Genomic DNA, 19,926 nt, shown 5'->3' on the forward strand with positions numbered 1-19,926 from the left:
TTTGTATACAATTTGTGTAAGTTATAATAGAGAGCTGAAATTTTAAAATACTTCTGAGAAGGGGAATAAAATCAATTACATTTTCTAGTCTTGTTAAATTTAATGTTTGTTAAAGTTTACTGTTGATAATTTTAAAAGATGTGTGATAGATTGGAAAGATAGAATGTTAATAAAGGAGATGTATATAAAGCAAAAAATGACTGTTAGAGTAGGGAATGAGGAGAAGGAAGGGAGGAGTATTGCAAAGTCAAAGATGCTCACTGTCACCAAAGTTACTGAACATATATGTACAAGACTGGATAGGCAAGGCTATGGGAAGTGCAAGAGGTATTTTAATTGAAGATGAAAAGATAAAGACTATAAAATACATGGATGACCAAGCACTGTTGGCAGTTTCAGAAGAGCAGCTACAGAAGATGTTGGAAGAGTATTGCAAAAGTGTGTGTGGGGGGGGGGGGGGGGGGGGGGGGGGGATATGGTGGTCCGTACATGGAGGTATGGAGTGTTTTTAATATTTTGGAAGGCTAATGGGAATGTGTAAGCAGTTGTAAAAGAGCTCCTCTTCCAGCCCTGTTAAAAATCTGTATAACACCAACTTTTAAATAATTTTGTTGAAAGGAAAATACCTGACTACACTGCATTTTTTCCTTTTCTTGAGAGCTAGTGGTCAACAGGGGGGGGGGGGGGGCTGGTGGTGTCTTGTCTTGCCCTCAAGTATGGGCACCACAGCTTTCTGTATCTGAGAAGCTGTACAGTAGAAATACGGAGGCCAATATCTATGGAAAAAGAGTATTTCCAATGGTCCCAAGGGAAATTTTTTTCTAAATATTACGTTTGGAGTCTAGTGTCGTACAGCAATAAATCATGGACAGTTAGAAAAAAGAAGAAGACCGATACTTAGAAACTTTTGATATGTGACTGTGGAGGAGAATTCTTAAGGTGAAGTGAACTGACAGACTTCAAAATGAAGTAATGAAGAAAATTAGATAAGAAAGAAGATTATTGGAAGTGATCAGAAAGAGGAAAAAAATCTTGACAGGAGCATATACTGCATAGGACTTACCTGTAACAAAGAAATAAGAGGGAAAAGTAGGAGGAATGAAAGGTAGGAAGAGAAAGAATCTAAATGATGGTTGGTATTAGAAGAGGATGAACATGTGAGGGAAATTACTCTGAACAGGACACAATAGGTAGCCTCCATCTGAAGCTTGTCATAAGACAGATACACTAAACAAGAAGAAGATGATGATGATGATGAAGAGTGTAGCAGTATATCAGAAATAAAATTAGTAAAGAAAACATAAAATTCAGTTCGTAAAAATTAGTTAATCTAATGTTCATGTTATAACGTCAAGTTTAACACATATATTTCAGAACGACACAACACATATAAGTCACAGAGTAAGTTGACAGGCAAGACATGTGTACACATTTGCATTTGAATGAGCACTGAGTCCTAGTCTAGCGGCCGCTGCTCGGCTGGCTGCTTAGGTGGCACAGCTGCTGCATGGCTAGCAGACAGCGCCGCACATAGAAGACGCGCGTAATTGCGCGGCGGCTCTTTGAATGATCGGCGAGTCACAACACTTTTCCCCCCTTTGATATTGTTGCACTAGTCTTGATGGAGGTGTCCTGGAGATGGCTAACGTCCATAGGCATTGTTTGACTCGCCGTAAAGTCTCGAGGAGGAGGCTTTCCGTACGGATGGAAGTGTCCCCGATGATAACTGGTCGAGATCACAGGAGACGTAGGGGTCAAATCTGCTGGGGCCCCATGCACCAATGTGCCCATTGCGGCAAGTCCAGTTGATATGACAGGAGACATGGGTGATGTGTCGGCATCCGTTGGAGGAGGAGGAGGTGAGTAGATTTGCTCTGACAGAGGATGGTCATCCGGTTCCTGCATGGGCACGTCTTCTGGTGGCATCGCGATGACGGTGAGAGGGCTGCATTGTGAGTATTGAGAGATGCCAAGATCCCGAGTGTCAGACAGAGCCAAAGGTAGTGTAGCGGCATTCGTAACAGGTGTTGCCGGCACACGAGGCTGAAGCTGGTCCGAATGACGCACTGCAACACCCATGTCCGTCTGGATTTCATACAGGCGTCTGACAAGGTGTCGTAAGATGCAGCCTGGGATCCATTTTGGCCGCCTGCCATATCCCCGTACCCAGACGAGGTCTTCGGTGGTGAACCGGCCAAGTGAAGGCACCCACAGCCGTGAGGTGGAAGGCCGCAGAAGATAAAAGTAGCATGCGGGGCTGTCAGCCATGTAAGAGCTCAGCCGGGCTGTGGTCGCCCATGGGGGTGAAATGGTAATACGCCAGAAACTGGAGAAGTGCATCATCAGCAGCAGAAGAAGTCAGAAGTTTCCGCATCTGAGCCTTAAATGTGCGGACCAGTCGTTCAGCCTCACCGTTGGATTGTGGATGGAACGGCGGGGCCGTGCCATGCATAATGCCGTGACAAGCACAAAAATCCGCAAATTCGAAAGAGGCAAATTGCAGACCATTATCAGTAACAAAAGTAGAGGGGAGGCCTTCCAAAGAAAAAATGCGGGTGAGAGCACTGGTGGTTGCCGCGGTGGTAGAAGACGTGCAACGGACAATGAAAGGAAAGTTAGAGTAGGCATCAATTACGAGGAGCCAATAAGTACCTAAAAAGGGTCCCGCAAAGTCAGCATGAATGCGCTCCCAGGGCTTCTCAGGCGAAGGCCACGGTGACAAAGATGACTTCGGGGCAGCGGCCTGTGACGCACAAGGGCCGCAGGCAGCGACCATGTGTGCTATTTCAGAGTCGATGCCAGGCCAATACACACGACGGCGCACCAGAGATTTTGTGCGAGACACACCCCAGTGCCCTTGGTGAAGGAGGTGCAAGACCGAAGCACGCAAAGACGCAGGTACCACAATACGCGGCAAAGCATTGTCAGTGGAAAGGAGGATAACACCATCCCTAGCCGTGAGGCGGTAATGCAAAGCGTAGTAGTTCTGCACAGATCAGAAGTCTTAGTGGGTGGATGATCTGGCCAACCCTTCTGAATACAACTTAAAACCTGCGAGAGGGTAGGGTCAGAACCCATAGTAGTAGCCGCCGCCTGCCTGTCCGCAGTGATGGGGAACCCGTCCACAACCTGCTGCTCGGCAACATCCAGGTGGAAACACAAAAGTTCGTCCCTATCGAATGCCTGACCAGGACCCATGGGAAGGCGAGACAGAGCATCAGCATTTGCATGTTGAGCCGTTGGCCAGAAATGAATCTCATAATTGAAACGAGACAAGTAAAGATCCCAACGCTGGAGGCGGTGTGCAGCCTTGTCGGGAAGTGACGTTGATGGATGAAACAAGGAAACAAGTGGTTTGTGATCCGTAATAAGATGAAATTTTGAGCCATAGAGAAAAACACCAAACTTATGAAGAGCATAAATAATGGCCAAAGCTTCTTTTTCAATTTGAGAATACTTTTGTTGGGCATCTGTGAGCGTTTTGGAGGCATAAGCAATGGGTTGTTCCGAACCGTCAGAAAAACGGTGCGCAAGGACTGCACCGACCCCGTATTGAGAGGCATCTGTGGCAAGAACAAGATGTAGGCCAGGTCGATAAGTAGCCAGGCACAGGGCCTGTTTCAGCAGATTCTTCAATTTCTGGAAAGCCGCATTGCATGACGCGGACCAGTGAAAAGGCACGTTTTTATGGAACAGGCGATGCAACGGCTGAGCCACCGAAACTGCAGACGGTAAAAACTTGTAATAGTATGCTATTTTCCCCAAGAAGGCCTGCAGTTCCTTAACAGATGTAGGGCAAGGAAGGGCATCGATCGCAGTGACAGTTTGCTGAAGTGGGCAAATACCATCCCGAGAGAGTTGAAACCCCAAGTACGTGATAGATGCCTGAAAAAATTTTGATTTCTGAAGATTATACTTAAGACCGGCAGTCTGTAAGACATGAAAAAGTGTGCAGAGATTTTGAAGATGTTCTTCAGTGGTGGAGCCAGTGACAACAATGTTGTCCATGTAATTGATACACCCAGGGCAGGGAGCAATAATTGTTCCAAGAATCGCTGAAAGAGAGCAGGGGCGCTAGCAACCCCGAATGGCATGCGTTGGTGTTGATAGAGGCCAAAAGGCGTGTTAAGGACCAGAAACTGCCAGGAAGCAGCATCGGGAGGAAGTTGATGATAAGCTTCTGAAAGGTCAGTTTTAGAAAAATACTGGCCTCCAGCAAGTTTAGTGAACATTTCTTCAGGACGGGGCATAGGGTAAGTGTCGATGAGCATTTACAGTGGCTTTGAAATCGCCACAGAGACGAATATCACCATTTGGCTTAGCAACGACAATGACAGGAGAGGACCACTCACTGGAAGTGACAGAAAGCAAGACCCCTGAAGTAGTGAGACGATCCAACTCCCGTTTTACCCAATCATGAAGGGCCACAGGAATGGGCCGAGCCCGAAAAAACTTAGGCCGAGCAGTGGGTTTTAGCATGATATGAGCTTCAAAGTCATTTGCACGGCCTAACCCAGGAGAAAAAAGGGACGAAAATGTCGTTGACAAGGAATCCAATAAATCATCTGTTTATTGTACATCCGTAATTGCTGAGTGACAGGTGACAGGAGTGGAGAACCCAACTGAAGATACGTCTGAGAATTAATTATAGTGGCAGCAGAACTGGTATCCACCTGCATGCGAACATCTCGACCAAGGATTTGGACAGTGAGGAATAACTTCCCTGAAAGGGAAGAAGTGCAATTTATAGACAACACAGAATCAGCGTCATGTTCACGAACATCATGTATGCGGTCGGATTTGCAAACGGAAGACACATGACCTTTCTTTTTGCAATTGTGACACGCGGCCCAATGTTGGGGACAATCCTCGCGTGAATGTTTCGTAAAACACAGTGGACATGAAGGAAGTTGCTAGGGGTTTTGCTGCAGTTTGTTAGCGGGTTGTTTTCGGTTAGGCCGAGGCTGCGCGTGGGAGCGCACTGCGGCCATGTCGGCCGGCGGGGACACGCCGCACTCGTCGTCAACAGTGCACAAAGGTTGTATTTCCCTGACATCATCCCACGCCTCTATTTGCACCCCAGCAGCGCGAGAAATTTCAAAAGACTGCGCAATGGAGAGAACTTCATCTAGAGTCGGATTTGACAACTGAAGGGCACATTGCCGAACTTCTTTGTCGGGCGTCGACCGGATAATAGCATCCCGTACCAGGATTCTTTGTGAACGTCAGTAACAAATTGACACTTTTGACTGAGGCCATGAAGTTCAGCAGCCCAAGCGCGATAGGATTGATATGCCTGTTTTCGACAACGATAAATGGCAACACGAGAGGCTACCACATGCGTTTGCTTTTGAAAATAGACAGACAGAAGTGAGCACATTTCAGCAAAGGACAAAGACGCAGGATCCTTCAAAGGAGCCAATTGCAACAACAACCAATACATTTGAGGTGAAATCCAGGAAAGGAACAGAGACTTACATGGTTGTTCATCCGTGACATGAAATGCCAAGAAGTGCTGTCGAAGACGTTTTTCATAATCAGACCAGTCTTCCGCCGTCTCGTCGTATGGAGGAAAAGGAGGTATAGCCAATGACAAGAAACGCCCCGCACTTGACGCAGCGATGAAATCGCGAATTGCTGCTGTTAGAAGCGTTTGTTGTTCAAGGAGATTTTGCAGTAGTTGCTCGACAGCAGCCATGGAAACCTGTGGGTCAACGGTGAAAAGGAAAAATCCACTACCTCATCGCCAATTGTTATAACATCAAGTTTAACACATGTATTTCAGAACGACACAACACATATAAGTCACAGAGTAAGTTGACGAGCAAGACATATGTGCACGTTAGCATTCGAATGAGCACTGAGTCCCAGTCTAGCTGTCGCTGCTCGGCTGGCCGCTTAGGTGGCGCAGCTGCTGCATGGCTGGTGTGTAATTGCGTGGCGGCGCTTTGAATGATCGACGAGTCACAACAGTTCACTTTTACAATGAATTCACTAAGAACATGGTACTGTTACCAGTAGACTGGTCTATGAAGCATACATGAAGATGGCCTACCCTTTCATCTTTATCTACCCTCATCTTTATTACAAGTGGATCCCTCACCTCCTGGGGTATTAGTTCTAAAATCTAGGTAGTGTGTCACTTGTATGTGTCTGTTAGTAGTATGACACATTTTACCTCCTGAAAGCAAGTACTGACCAGCAATTGTGTATCATAATTTAATATTTTTCTTGACTGAATTTTCCTTTAATACATCAAGAAGTAAATGAAACTATGGGAAATAATAATAACAATAAACATAGAAAGTAAGAAGGAATTATTAAGTATTTGAAGAACATGTGTACAAAAGCTCTGCAGTGTAATTGACTGAGTACATGTAACAAAAACAAGCAGCTTAAGTGAATAACAGGAAAAAAGAAACACATTTAAGCAAGATGTAAAGAAAAGATAAGTTTTTTATTGTCCAACCTAGGTGGTTACTGTATTCTTCTGAAAAGTGAAATCATCAATTTGGATTTGTAGTTAGAAGCTTTCTATCTATTGTACACTGAGAAAAATTCATGGACAAGGAAAATAGATGGATAAATATTTTGAAAGCAGAGGCAAAACATTGTGCAATACATGAAAATAAACTAATGGATCCCTTATGTATTTTGATGACTTTTTCATGTTTGATGTGTTTTATATTTGTTGAAAGGCTGTGTTGCACATCACTTAATTGTTTCCTAGATGATGACAGCCATTTTCAGGACTGCACTGTGATATTATTATAGGTACTTTCTGGGAATACACTTATGAGCAGTTACAATAGAGACAGCTGCTGTGCTGGAGAAAAGAGCACTCCTCTCATGAAAGAGAAAGGGAGAGCTGGATGTGTCTTTCATCTGGGATGTCAGCAGACCCTGTACAGGCCATTAGCATGGCACCTGATCACAGAGTGGGCAAGAAATGCAATGCAAGAGTACTTGAATGTGGGTGCCTGATGTGTGGAGCACTTCATAGCCAAGATTATGGAAGCACTGCATTTTTCACACACTACAGTGCTAAGGATTTATGTCGGGCACCTCCATCTGAGTAAAACTAACGCCCACACAGTCAACTGCTGTGGCCAACAAGCTGGTAATGTTGCTATTGACTACTGAAAACATTTACAATGAATGTATGGACCAAAGAACTGCAAATCACTTGTCAGTTTAGTGCTGGATAACAAATTGTGACCACCCCAAACCACCTTAGCATCTGGTACAGAAGTCACTGGCCCCACAATGTACATGTGCTCACCAAATCTCAGAAAACTCAGGCACATCACTGGATTCCAAAAGCATGGAAATAGATCACATAGACTTATGAGCAGTGGTATAATAGTTAGTTGGTTGCGAAGTCCATTGATCAATCGCACGGTATGGTAGCCGTTATGATATGGAATGTGTCAAGTGCACAAGAAATACACATATGAAACTAGATTTTTTAATATTACAATACAGAGTTAAAGATTAAAATTTCTATTATTTGCCCCATTCCCTTAAATGGCACAAATGCATATACTATACTTATAGATTTATTTATTCCTATTCAAGAATTCATCTACGTTACAGAAGGAGTTGTCAAGGAGATATGATTTCAATTTATTTTTGAAGCTATTACTGCTGTCTGTCAGACATTTTATTTCATCTGGTAATTTATCTAAAATTTTTATAGCAGCATATTTTATCCTTTTCTGTACCAAAGATAGGTTGAGTAAAGGACAGTGTAAGTCTTTCTTTTTTCTGGTATTATAATCATGAATGTCACTGTTGTTTTTAAACTGGTCCATGTTGTTGAGAACAAATTTCATTAGTGAGTAAATGTACTGTGAGGCTGTTGTAATAATTCCCAATCTTTCAAAAATATGTCTCCAGGATGTGCGACTATGAACCCCACACATTATTCTAACCACTTTATTTTGAGCATTGAATACTTTTTGTCTAAGTGTTGAGTTACCACAAAATATTCTTCTGTATGACAACAGAGAGTAAAAAGTATGCAAAGTATATTAGCTTACTAATTTCTATATCCTCAAAATTGGCAATTATTCTGATTGCAAAAGTTGCTGAACATAGTCGCTTTAGAAGATCCAAAATATGGATTTCCCAATTAAGATTTTCATCTATACATACACCCAAAAACTTAGCTCTACCCTGTCTACTGACTTCTGTTGATGTGTTATATTTATTGATGGACCTGTACTTTTTGCAGAAGAAAATTGGAAGTACTGTGTTTTTTTCAAAGTGTGGATGGTGGACAGTGAAGTGCTGCAGGTTAGCTGTAGGGCTGTGTGTGTGTGTGTGTGTGGGGGGGGGGGGGGGGGGGTGACAGCGACTTGACGAAGGTTGAGGCCAAGGTGGTCACAGGAACATAGGATGTATTGCAGGGAAAGTTCCCACCTGGAATTCAGAAAAGCTGGTGTTGGTGGAAAGGATCCATATGGCACAGGCTGTGAAGCAGTCATTGAAATAAAGGATTTCATGTTTGGCAGCGTGTTCGGTGTGTTATAAGCATGCCAGCAGGGTCAGACCGGCAGTTTCTACCTACAGCTAGGACAGCTCCGGCCAATACATAAGCTGGCTGTAGCCCAGTAGACATTCACCATAGTCTTCTGTAGAAATTTGTATCTTGCTGGGTATAACGTCACTTTGGAATTGTGTAGTGTAGTATTTTGGTTGGTATTGTTTCTTTCCATTGTCTTGTAACTTTTGTCTGGCTTTTGCCACCACAAGAATTATTGCGTTTCGTGATGTTCTTGAGTTTGAAAATTAGTGCATGGCAAGAAGTCATTATAGTTAAATAAAATGTGTTCAAACTTGGTCGTTAGTTCATTCCTGCCGACAGCAGGGCACTACAGTTATTGGCGATGAGGATAAAACTTTCATTTTCAGTAGAAATGGTTTCCTGAGAAGAATTTCTTCAGTCCTTGATAAACTCTACAGCAGATTTAGGCAGCGCTCACAAAGTCAGAACATTGACTTCACTCCCCAGCATTGGAAAATGTAGCTCATAGAGTTGATTCCATCACGGATAAATTGATTACTTTGCTTGTGGCTCCACTGATGCTTCCTGCTTTCGATAGGTCTGTTGAACCATGGTAAAATTATTTCAAACAGTTGGAACAACATTTACTAGCACATGGGACCCACATTGAAAGTCAGGATTTTTTTTTTTTTTTTTTTTTAGCAACAGTCCGTCCATGGGTGTATTGTTTAATTCTATAATTGAACCTTGAACAGTCACCTCGAGGTCTCTTGTTTAGCCATATTAAGGGCTGCCTTTTTGAGTACGTTGATGCACAAATACACCTCCACCCATGAGACTCCCTTTTCTTGTTGAAAGTCCCCAGGTCAGAGATATCAGGAATGGATTTCGATGCTCCAGGGATCTCCTGCTATTGCAAATTCCAGTGCACAAATGTTGCCTCCAAGCAGTCTTATGCCTCTTCATTGTTTGTGATGTGTTACACACACCAGACGAGGGTGTTTGGGCTGATGCTTTGAAGTTACAGGGCCCACCCCTCGACACCATGTAAAGAGGGTATCAGATGTCCCATATATAAGAAAGGAGATAAGATGGAGTGTGGCAATTACAGAGGGATCACACTACTTAATTTGGGATATAAAATATTCTCTAATATACTATTTGACAGAATATCCCCATTCATACAGAGGGGGACGGGGCCATACCAATGCGGGTTCCTTCCTGGGAAGTCAACCATAGATCAAATATTCACCTTAAGACAAATCCTGGAAAAGAACAAACGAATATGGAGTTGGCATGCATCACCTCTTTATAGATTTCAAAGCAGCTTATGATAGCATAAATAGAGAGCAGTTGTATCAAGCTCTAGGTGAACTGGGAATCTCTAGAAAGTTGGTAAGGCTGGTGAGAATGACAATGAGCAAAACACAAGGTAGTGTAAGAATAAGAGGAATGATGTCCAACATATTGAGTATTAAAAATGGAGTGCGAAAGGGGATGCATTGGCATGACTTCACTTTAATGCCGCCCTGGAGAAGGTGATGAGAAATGCAAAACTTCTGAGCAGAGGAACGATCTTCTATAAATCGGTGCAGATATTGGCCTATGCAGATGGCATAGATATAATACCAAGGACCCAAAAAGCAATGGAAGAGACATTTACAGCTCTTGAACAGGCCAGTAGGAACATGGGGTTAATTATTAGTGAACAAAAAACAAAATATATGGCAGCTGGAAAAGCACATAGAGAAAATATGCCAAATGTAATAACAATGGGCAATTATACATTTGAGAGAATTGAACATTTCAAGTATCTGGGCTCGACAGTTACACATCTAAATGATACCTCCTTTGAAATTAAGCAGAGATTAATACTGGCCAACAGAGCCTATTTTGCCCTAACAATACTTCTATCCTCAAGGCTCCTGACTCGTACCACGAAATTAACTCTGTATAAATCGCTTATACGACCAGTGCTTACATATGCCTCTGAAGCCTGGACATAACAGCTAAAGATATTGAAACACTGGATGCATTTGGAAGAAAGGTACTTAGATGAATTATCGGCCCAATCTGTGTAAGAGGAAGATGGAGGAGGAGATACAACCATGAGTTGTGTACCATATACAAAGACCACCCCATCAGAAGGATAGTGAAATCAGCCAGACTGAGGTGGGCGGGACATGTGGCTCGCATGAATGATACAGAAGTACCAAAAAGAATATTACAATGAAAGCCCGGAGGGCAGAGAGGACGTGGTTGACCAAGAGCCAGATGGGATGATGGAGTAATCGAAGATCTTAGGAAGATGAGCTATAGAAACTGGAGAGTATTGGCAAAGGACCGAGAGGGATGGAAGGAAATTGTAGAAGAGGCCAAGGCTCATCATGAGCTGTAGAGCTAAGAAAGAAGAAGAAAAACACTTCATTTTGGTGTCATACTTTATTTTTTGAGGCGATTTACCAATCTATTCATCACTTTTCCTTGGAAAAACGTTAGCACTTAGACATACAACATGTGTTTATACTATGAAATGATACAATATTATTTTTGACAGTGCTACCAATACAAACATGTAATTTAACCTTTATAATACAACAATCCACAGCCTTCGTATAAAAAATTACTGATTTTGTTAGATCTTGAAGTAATGCACATAAAAATTAACATTTTCAACTGGTGTAGATTATATTAAAAAAATAAGTAAATAAAATACTTCCCATGTGAGTTTGTAAGTTATATATGTATAATTTTATTCGGAAAATTTGCAAATTTTATAATGAGAAAAACCTGAAAATGTGGAAAAAATTCTTTTTCTGTTCTAACTCCCCTTAATGGGCGAAGGTTTGAGTGCAATAGGGGTGGATACCAGTTAGATTGAGGAGTGAACTGAGTCAGGCAGGGCTCTACATTGTTCTTTGGTTGAGCCTGTTTGGTAGGGATGGTGGTGAAAAAGTGTTTCAGCTATAGGGATCAGGAGAGGGAGAGAAAGTCTTCAACAAATATGGGAGTGGGGCAAAGGTGAATTGTTTTTTGGGCCAGTTTAGCTTCTGGATTCTGAATGGTGGTGGGAGGGAGTTTTTGAAGATGTAGGAAATTTAATAGATCTGCAAGGAAGGGTTTGTCAGTGTGGGAGAGGTTTGGAGGCTGTCATAGGAGTGGTATATAGTGGTAGTTCAAGAGGGCAGTAGAAAGTGAACAGGTTGGAGATTTTTTTTGAGGTGGTACTGCACATGTTGCTGTAGTTCCTGGAGGGCAAGAGTTTCAATGTGTGTTATGGGTTCCAGAAATTTGAGATTGCATAGCAAGAGAATTTTGTGGATGGAGAGAAGGTACTGTAGGGAGGTTTGGACCCTATGAGTCAAGCAATAACACTGGAACAGTATGTGGTACTGGATTCTCGCTGGGGATAAAGAAACGTTTGTGTATTGATACAGATGGGAGAAGCAAGGATCCATGGTGGATGGTGAAAATGTGTAAAAATACATAAATAAGGTAAAAATATGTGCAAAAAGTTTTCAAAAATACATCGAAGTGTGTAAGAAAAATAAATAAAAGGATGGAAAAGATGAAGTTTGGGGAAACGAGATGAAACAAGAGGGAGTAAGCTGACAAGACAAAAACAAACTGCAATTGACGTGAAAACACAAAAAGATATAACGTAGGCTTTAGGTCTGTGTGCCGATATGTATGCAGAACACCGACAGCAGATGTGACTGTATTACATGATGTTAGTATGTGCAAACTGGAATAAGAAAGGAGAAAAAGTGGGGAGGGTTCGGTAGAATGATGTAAAAGTTCATGTGGCTCAGGAAGATGTGAAAAATAACATGCAGAAATAAACAAGAGTTATGCAGGAAGAATGTACTGATATGTCTTCCATTGTCTCCCTGACATATACCATCTGATCATGTGCATCCATCAGTTTCTCTATAGCACTCTGTATATGACCAGTGTCTCCTGAAAGACTATGTACCACACTATTGCTACAGAATTTATTAGAATGTTTTGAGGAACCTTGCATCAACATGAGGATGCTTGTGTGGCCTACCACAACACCTGACTTCAATGAAATCCAGCAAATCTAGGATGCCACTGAGTGGAACGTCCAAGCTCTGAGGTCCCATCTCCAATGAAACCTGGCGCTGTGGGCAGCCAGTTGCCTGTCAGCTCTTCTACACTTTGGTGTCTCCACGTCATGACTTGCTGCTGCCATCAATGGGCTGTAAGTGGGTGCTATAGGTACTCTAATTCATCGCTCAAGACTTCATTGTTTCAAAAGGCAGTCTTGGTATATTTGGATTCTGAGCTGGTTAATGATTGTAAAGCAGTTCTGTTTTACAAGGCAACATTGTTTTTCAAACTAGTATCCAAAAAGTTGTAATAATATATAAATTATGTTTGCTATGAAAATAATTTATAACACATTATATTTGCTTACCAGACACTGCCAGGCTGCCATCTCCTGATACTTTCACCGTAGTTACACAACCCAAATGTCCACTGAGGATATGAATGTCATTGCCTGTGTTAATATCCCAGACAATGAGATTTGAATCACGAGATCCAGAGACAACAAGGGATTTGTTTAAAATGGATACAGCAACACATGTTACGTGGTCACTATGACCTACAAGAACCTGAAAAAGCATGAAAAATACTATCAGTCATTAATTGCATCTCAAAAAACTTTGTGTCAGAAATTATTTACTATGGTTATAATAGAGGGAAACATTCCACGTAGGAAAAATATATCTAAAAACAAAGATGATGTGACTTACCAAATGAAAGTGCTGGCAGGTCGACAGACACACAAACAAACACAAACATAAACACAAAATTCAAGCTTTCGCAACAAACTGTTGCCTCATCAGGTAAGAGGGAAGGAGAGGGAAAGACGAAAGGATGTGGGTTTTAAGGGAGAGGGTAAGGAGTCATTCCAATCCCGGGAGCGGAAAGACTTACCTTAGGGGGAAAAAAGGACGGGTATACACTCGCACACACACACATATCCATCCACACATATACAGACACAAGCAGACATATTTACTATTATTGATACATTGAAAAACCATATTATTCACTCACAGTTAACATAATTTAATTAAAAAAGCAATGTGATAGTTTACTATTCCGTGCAATTTTATAACGATTAGACAAGAAAAGGTTTTTGCAGACACACTGCATGAAAGTTACATGTGTCTATTGATGCAATTAAAATAAGTCAATGTATTCAGTAGCTAAGCTCACAGACAATGCATGACTGCTCTTGCAGCACTCATGTTACAGGAGCATATGGAGGAAGGAATGGGGGACAGACAGTGGATATGTTTACTGTTGGTTTATACACTGTATAACTATGTGCAACAACTGTTGGAGAGTAATGTTATGATGGACGTGTATGGAAATCTAAGAAAGTCTGGGATGTGCCCTGCTCCTCTTGCAATGCAATGAATGAGCCACTGAGATACACAGCCATATGCAACAAATGGATAAAAATTAATTTGACCTATTCTCTGACTTCACGGGGCACTGTGGAAGAGTTAGAGTGTGCCATTGCTAAAATACATTGTGATTAGGAATAGTATGCCATAAATTCTCTACATTCTGGCCAGATTCTTGTGATGAAAATTTCTTCTCCAGACAGATGCTTTTGGGCTATGTGTTCATGCATCACCATCAATCAGCAGTCTCTGTTAAGAAATCAAGGGGTATCAAATGAGAAGAAATATCAGGGGAAAACATGCTGTAATCCAAAAAGGAACAAATATGGCTTCTATAATATCTTTAGGCAAGAACAAAGAGCTACACAAAATAAGTCAGAATAATCTTAGTAACATTAAAAATAAAAGCTTTCAGAGAAGATGTACCTGAAGTTAGCATGCTATTGAAACTATAAAAACCTATGACAGATTTGTGTGTGTGTGTGTGTGTGTGTGTGTGTGTGTGTGTGTGTGTGTTATAGATAAGGCACTGTGCTGATCTGGAGATGAAACTGCTAGCTTATTTTGCACACCTACAGTCCATACTATCTTACAGCATACTCTTCTATCGCAATAAAGCTAATGTCCTCACTGTGAGCACTTTGAAGCATTCACTACTGCCACTGAAGCATTGGCACATGGTGCTCAAGAAGGCGGTGGCCGTGTCTTAGGTGCAGTGACCACATTGTGTAGTGCCTCGAGAATTTCGGAGCAAATTCTAGTGGCTCTCGTAATTCCACTGTCTCGAACACACACTATTTTAGAGATAAGTGTGGTAAAGTAGAACTATGTCTACTGCCCCACAATTATGTGCCTATGGGATGGACGTGTATCAGATGGACGATCGGTGTGAGCAGGTAGTCATCGAGCACGCCTAAGAAGTTACACGTCCCGTAAATGGAGTAAACGCATCATACTCTGTGAGATATAAAACATTATTAGTGTGAACATTTGAAGGTTGTTGAAAGAAAAGAAGAGACTTTTATTCATTCATTCTCTTTTTTACTGCTGTAAAGTTGGGTCAGTTGTCTTGTTAAACTTGGAGAGATTTATAGAGTGTATGTATAGGAACATTATTGTAATAGCTTCTGTCAGACTGGAAGGTGTCGAGCTTACAGGAAATGTTTAGTGTATGAAAACAGTTATGTGTTATGAAGCATAGTGAGACTGAATTCAAAGTATTCTTGAGTGTACCGAGTTATTTAAAAGTATAGAAATTCCTCCAGAGTAGCATATATTCTTCGGAGAAGAAGCTGGGCAGAATATCGCAGCCGACTATCCTGAAAGAAGATCGGCGAAGTAACTCCAAGTAAGTTCGACAGCTAAGGCGGAGTGTGAGTCTTGTGCACCAGTACCACACTGCAACCCTTAATCACTGGAAACTGCCAGAGCTGTATGAATGCACAGCACAACAACCCTGGTCTCTGGCCACTGAGGCCAGACTGTGAGCAGCTGTGCTTGGTGGGAAAAGCACTCTGTGGGTGGTGGAGGTATGGAGGGGGCTGGGGCAGATTGGGAGAGGGTGTCAGGCTCCTTGTGGGAGCATGGAGGGACATGGTTGGGCTACTAAGTGCAGTTGTGAAGTTTGATAGGGACAGGGGGGAGAGCAGAAGAGGAGAGCAGTAGAGGAGCGGAAAAAGACTAGTAGGTGAATTGGTGGAATAGAAGGCGGTGTAGTGCCAGAATGGGAGCAGGGAAGGTGGGAGAAGGACAGGGACTAACGCAGGTTGAGGCTAGGGAGATTACAGGAACATAGAATATATTGTAGGGAGAGTTGTTCCCAATTCAGAAATGGTGGTGTTGGTAGGACGGAAGGCTGTGAAGCAGTCCTTAAATGATGTACACTGTGTTGGGCAGCGTGCTGAGCAACTGGGTGGTCCAGCTGTCTCTTGGTCTCAAGTTTGTCGGTGGCCATTTGTGTGGACAGACAACTTGTTGGTTGTTATGCTCATGTAGAAAGTAGCACCGTGGCTGCAGCTCAATCTGTAGATTACATAAGTGGTTTCACTGGTAGCGCTATCTTTGATGCGATAGGTGGTGCCTGTGATCAGACTGGAGTAGGTGGGAGAACGTATGGGACAGGTCTTGCATCTAGATCTATTGCAGGGTTATGAGCCATGAGGAATGGCGTTGGGAGTGGGAATTATGTAGGAATGGACAAGATATTGTATAGGTTTGGTGGGGAGTGGAATACCACTGTGGGAGGGGTGCGAGAGATAGTGTATTGGATATTTCTCATTTGAGGGCACAATGAGAGTAGTTGACTCCCTGTAGGAGAAAGTCATTCAGCTACTTCAGCCTTGTGTGTTACCGAGCCACATAGGAGTGCTCATTTTTGGCCTGATGGAGGAACCTTGGGAGGTGTGGGGGACTGGAGAGACAAGGCAAGGTAGATCTGTTTCTATACAAGATTTGGAGGATAATTTTGGTCTGTGAAGGCCTCAGAAAGAGCCTTGGTTATTTGGAGAGACTGCTTGTCACTACAGTTGTGACAGCCATGGGTGGCTATGCTGTACGGAAGGGACACCTTAATATGGAATGGACGGCAGCTGTCGAAGCGGAGGTGTTACTGATACTTGGTAGTTTTGATATAGGTGGAGGTACTGATGTAGACATCTTTGAGTAGGCTGTGTAATACCACAACTCCTTTAGGGATCCTGTGTCCTATTCCAGTCTCATCCCCACTCTCCCAAAGAGGCCATATATTTAATATTACTAATGTACACTAATTTAAACTGCTGCTTTGACTTAGTATTTTCTGGTTATCTGGATTTGAATACACCGAAGATTTTTTGTGCAGCAAGTTAGTAATTTACGCTAATTTAAGCTGTTGTTTTGACATTGTTTATGTTGGGCCTCATCAGTGTATAGAATGAAGGAAACATGTTGGATTAAAAGCTAATGTACCATCACAATTTGCACACAATACAAACTACAGGCACATGGTAGGAATAAAATTGATTTTGTAATTATGAAGTTTCTAGTCATCAAGAGACAGCTATTTTTACACTTTGTTAGATCATAAATTATTTGTATCCCTAATAGAAATATGACATGATGATTTTTCAGTCAGGATCAATCATGGTCATTTCTAATTGGTGTTAGTTACAGCTATACAGAAAATGTAAAATTTTACTCATACAAAATTTAATTAATTTAATCTAAGCCTTTCATTCAATAAAACTGATTGCTCTGTTCAACTGTAAATAATAGGGTAACTCTCCTTTTAGTTTATGAAATAATATATGCAAATTAACAAAATATGTTGTTGGCAATGATAAAACATGTAATTTATAGTCTTAATAGGAACAGATTCTTTCCTGTTATTCTATGTAATTTTCTGTGTGATTTTGGAAGACATATGTAAAAACTTTAATTCTTAAATGTGCAAATTTAATATTTAACAATAACAGTAATTGTTTAAAATCACACCCTGGATTACACAAGATATGTATTATTTTACTGGTGGAGGATATCTGTAATACAATGTGGTATATCATCATTATTTTTCTTGTGTTAAGCAATGACACACAACCCAAACTTCACCCGCAAAACATTTTTGCCACATTATATTGCAATATGGTGAAAGGAGCTGGGATGTGTATAAAACTGAATTGTATGCTGCTGGTTATTAAGTTTCAGGTGAAATATAGTGTCATATACCAGTATTGGGACGTGAATGGAAACTAGGATCTGTATGGAAAAAGTGGACATGTGAGAATATCAATGGACCACCGCCAACAACCAGAATATCAATGGACCACCGCCAACAACCAGCAGCATGGATTGTCAAATGAGTACCAAAACATTATTTATGTAACAGAGTAGTGAAATTGTATGCTTAAGTCAAGCAAAAATAATTGCATGACATACTTTGAAAATATTATAGGGAAGATAGTTTTTGGAAGTGGTTTTTTTTCCTTCAAGTTGTGTAAAATCAGTTAAAATGAGTAGAAGCACTATATTTTCGGTATGTGGCCAAGACGTAACCACAACAAGATTGGGTCAGCTTCTGCATGCATTGACACCAAATCTAAACATTCAGAGCCAGGAGAATTCATCAAGTACTGTAATTTCACCTTTCCATGAGTTTCAACAATCGGAAGACATACTACAAAAATTTTATAAGTTACTAGGTAGTAAACTAGATGGTAAACTGTCTGAAATAAATTTTAGAAAAATAGACCATATTCTCATAAAAATGGACCAGAAACTAGAAACAGGGAAGATGTTAATAAGGTAAGTAGACAAATTAACAGTATAAATGAAAGAGTAGACTATGTAGAATCTGAAGTGGGTGTTCGAATATCTTTGCTGTTATTGAATTACAGCTAGGTAACAAATGTGTTGACGTAATTAATGAACAAGTAAAAAGAACAGAAAACATTGCTATTGATGAACTTGACAGACGAAACTGAAACTGAAAATAAATTCACTGACAAGAAACTAAAATTCTATACTTGTTCCAGAACAAATTTCTTGAGTAAACAGCAAAGTGAATGAAGTATCAAATAATCTTCAAACAGTCAACTCTTAAGTTGAAAATCCAGAGACTAATATGTTTATTAGTATATAGAGTGCTAATAACGTGTTTCAAAACAACTGCAATAACATTATTATGAAAATTTTCCTGGGTGATTTTAAACTACACACTGTCGATTACTTGTACCAGAGCAAGGACAGTATGAAAATGAAATTTGCTAGACAATATTTAGATGGAGAAGCATGTTAACCCAGAAATGGCATTTGCAGAGTTTGAAAAATTATTTCCAAACTAATTTTGGTGAGCAATTAAGCAGGTGTGAATAAACTCAGAATGTTTGAATGGAGGTAGATTTTGCGTAGGAGATATGAAAATGTGAGAATTTTGTGAAAAGTAGCTAGGACTTTAGCACACTTAGATAAACCACTTGACAAATTAATCCAAATTGACACGCTGAAGTGGCGTTTACATGGACATGATCAGTGGAGTCTTGTTTATGGACCAGACGACACTATTGAGGAATTTCTGAAATACATACATAAATTAGATTGTGCTTGCGAGAACAATTTTCAGAATGGGGACTCATCATAACAACACCAGAATAACAACAATAGGAACAATATTAACAGATATGACGGTAACAGAAGTAATAATAATTTTGGTAACAACTATCACAACCAGAGTAATAATAATAATAGGAATGAGCAGGGCAGAGGTAATCAAAGAAGAAATGGCTGAATTATGTTTATGTGCCTGCTGACACAAGTTCTAGTACTTTTGATAGTGATTTTGATGTGGAGATGTGTAATTGAAGTTGAAGTTCACATAGGTGCAGATGATGATGCTTATGAGTATTTTGAGACTATTGATTCTGATGTTGTATTTTATGATGAATTAGATGGTATGGTTTATGTGGACTAGACAAAGATATGAGTGATAGAACAGTAGGATATGATGATTTGGAATCAGAAAGACAGGTACATGAAAATCAGTTGATACCCATCGAGGTCAGTGAGGTATTATAGAGTTGTTAAAACAAGGAGGATCAAGGTAAGGTAATTAGTGATACGATACTGAAAGTATTGGAAGAGAATGAGGAGTCTGCAGGAAAAGGTGATTACTCTGATAGTATTAAACACACACACACTGTAGTTGTAAGCTGCCTTTAAGTACTTTAGAACCTAAGTTAGGAAATGAGGTTCAAGTAAATTGGCAGAAGAGGATGGAAGTAATAATCATGAAATATTTGGTAGTCCATATGTTGGAATATCTATAGGCAACTGGAGGAGAGTTTGTTTATTGGACACTGGTAGCCCGGTAAGTGGTGTGTCTGGTAAACTAAGAGATAGATTAAAGAATACTGAACAGTATACTGAATTTCCAATTACTGGCATTAAAATAAAAGGAGTTGCTGGTAAACTTAGTAAATTAAACAGTAGGCAAGCATTAAT

The 19,926-nt window shown here is 40.9% G+C and overlaps 1 protein-coding gene across 1 annotated transcript in view; it reads right to left on the reverse strand.

Annotated features, from left to right (window-relative positions):
* Positions 1 to 19,926, reverse strand: part of LOC124545526 — a 632,143-nt gene that overhangs the window by 32,106 nt on the left and 580,111 nt on the right. Inside the window, exon 21 of the mRNA XM_047124474.1 lies at positions 12,951 to 13,149. Coding sequence (XP_046980430.1) covers positions 12,951 to 13,149 — 199 coding nt within the window. The remainder of the gene's footprint in view (positions 1 to 12,950; positions 13,150 to 19,926) is intronic.

The sequence above is a fragment of the Schistocerca americana genome, chromosome 8 (genome assembly GCF_021461395.2).
Source record: "Schistocerca americana isolate TAMUIC-IGC-003095 chromosome 8, iqSchAmer2.1, whole genome shotgun sequence".
Taxonomy (NCBI): domain Eukaryota; kingdom Metazoa; phylum Arthropoda; class Insecta; order Orthoptera; family Acrididae; genus Schistocerca; species Schistocerca americana.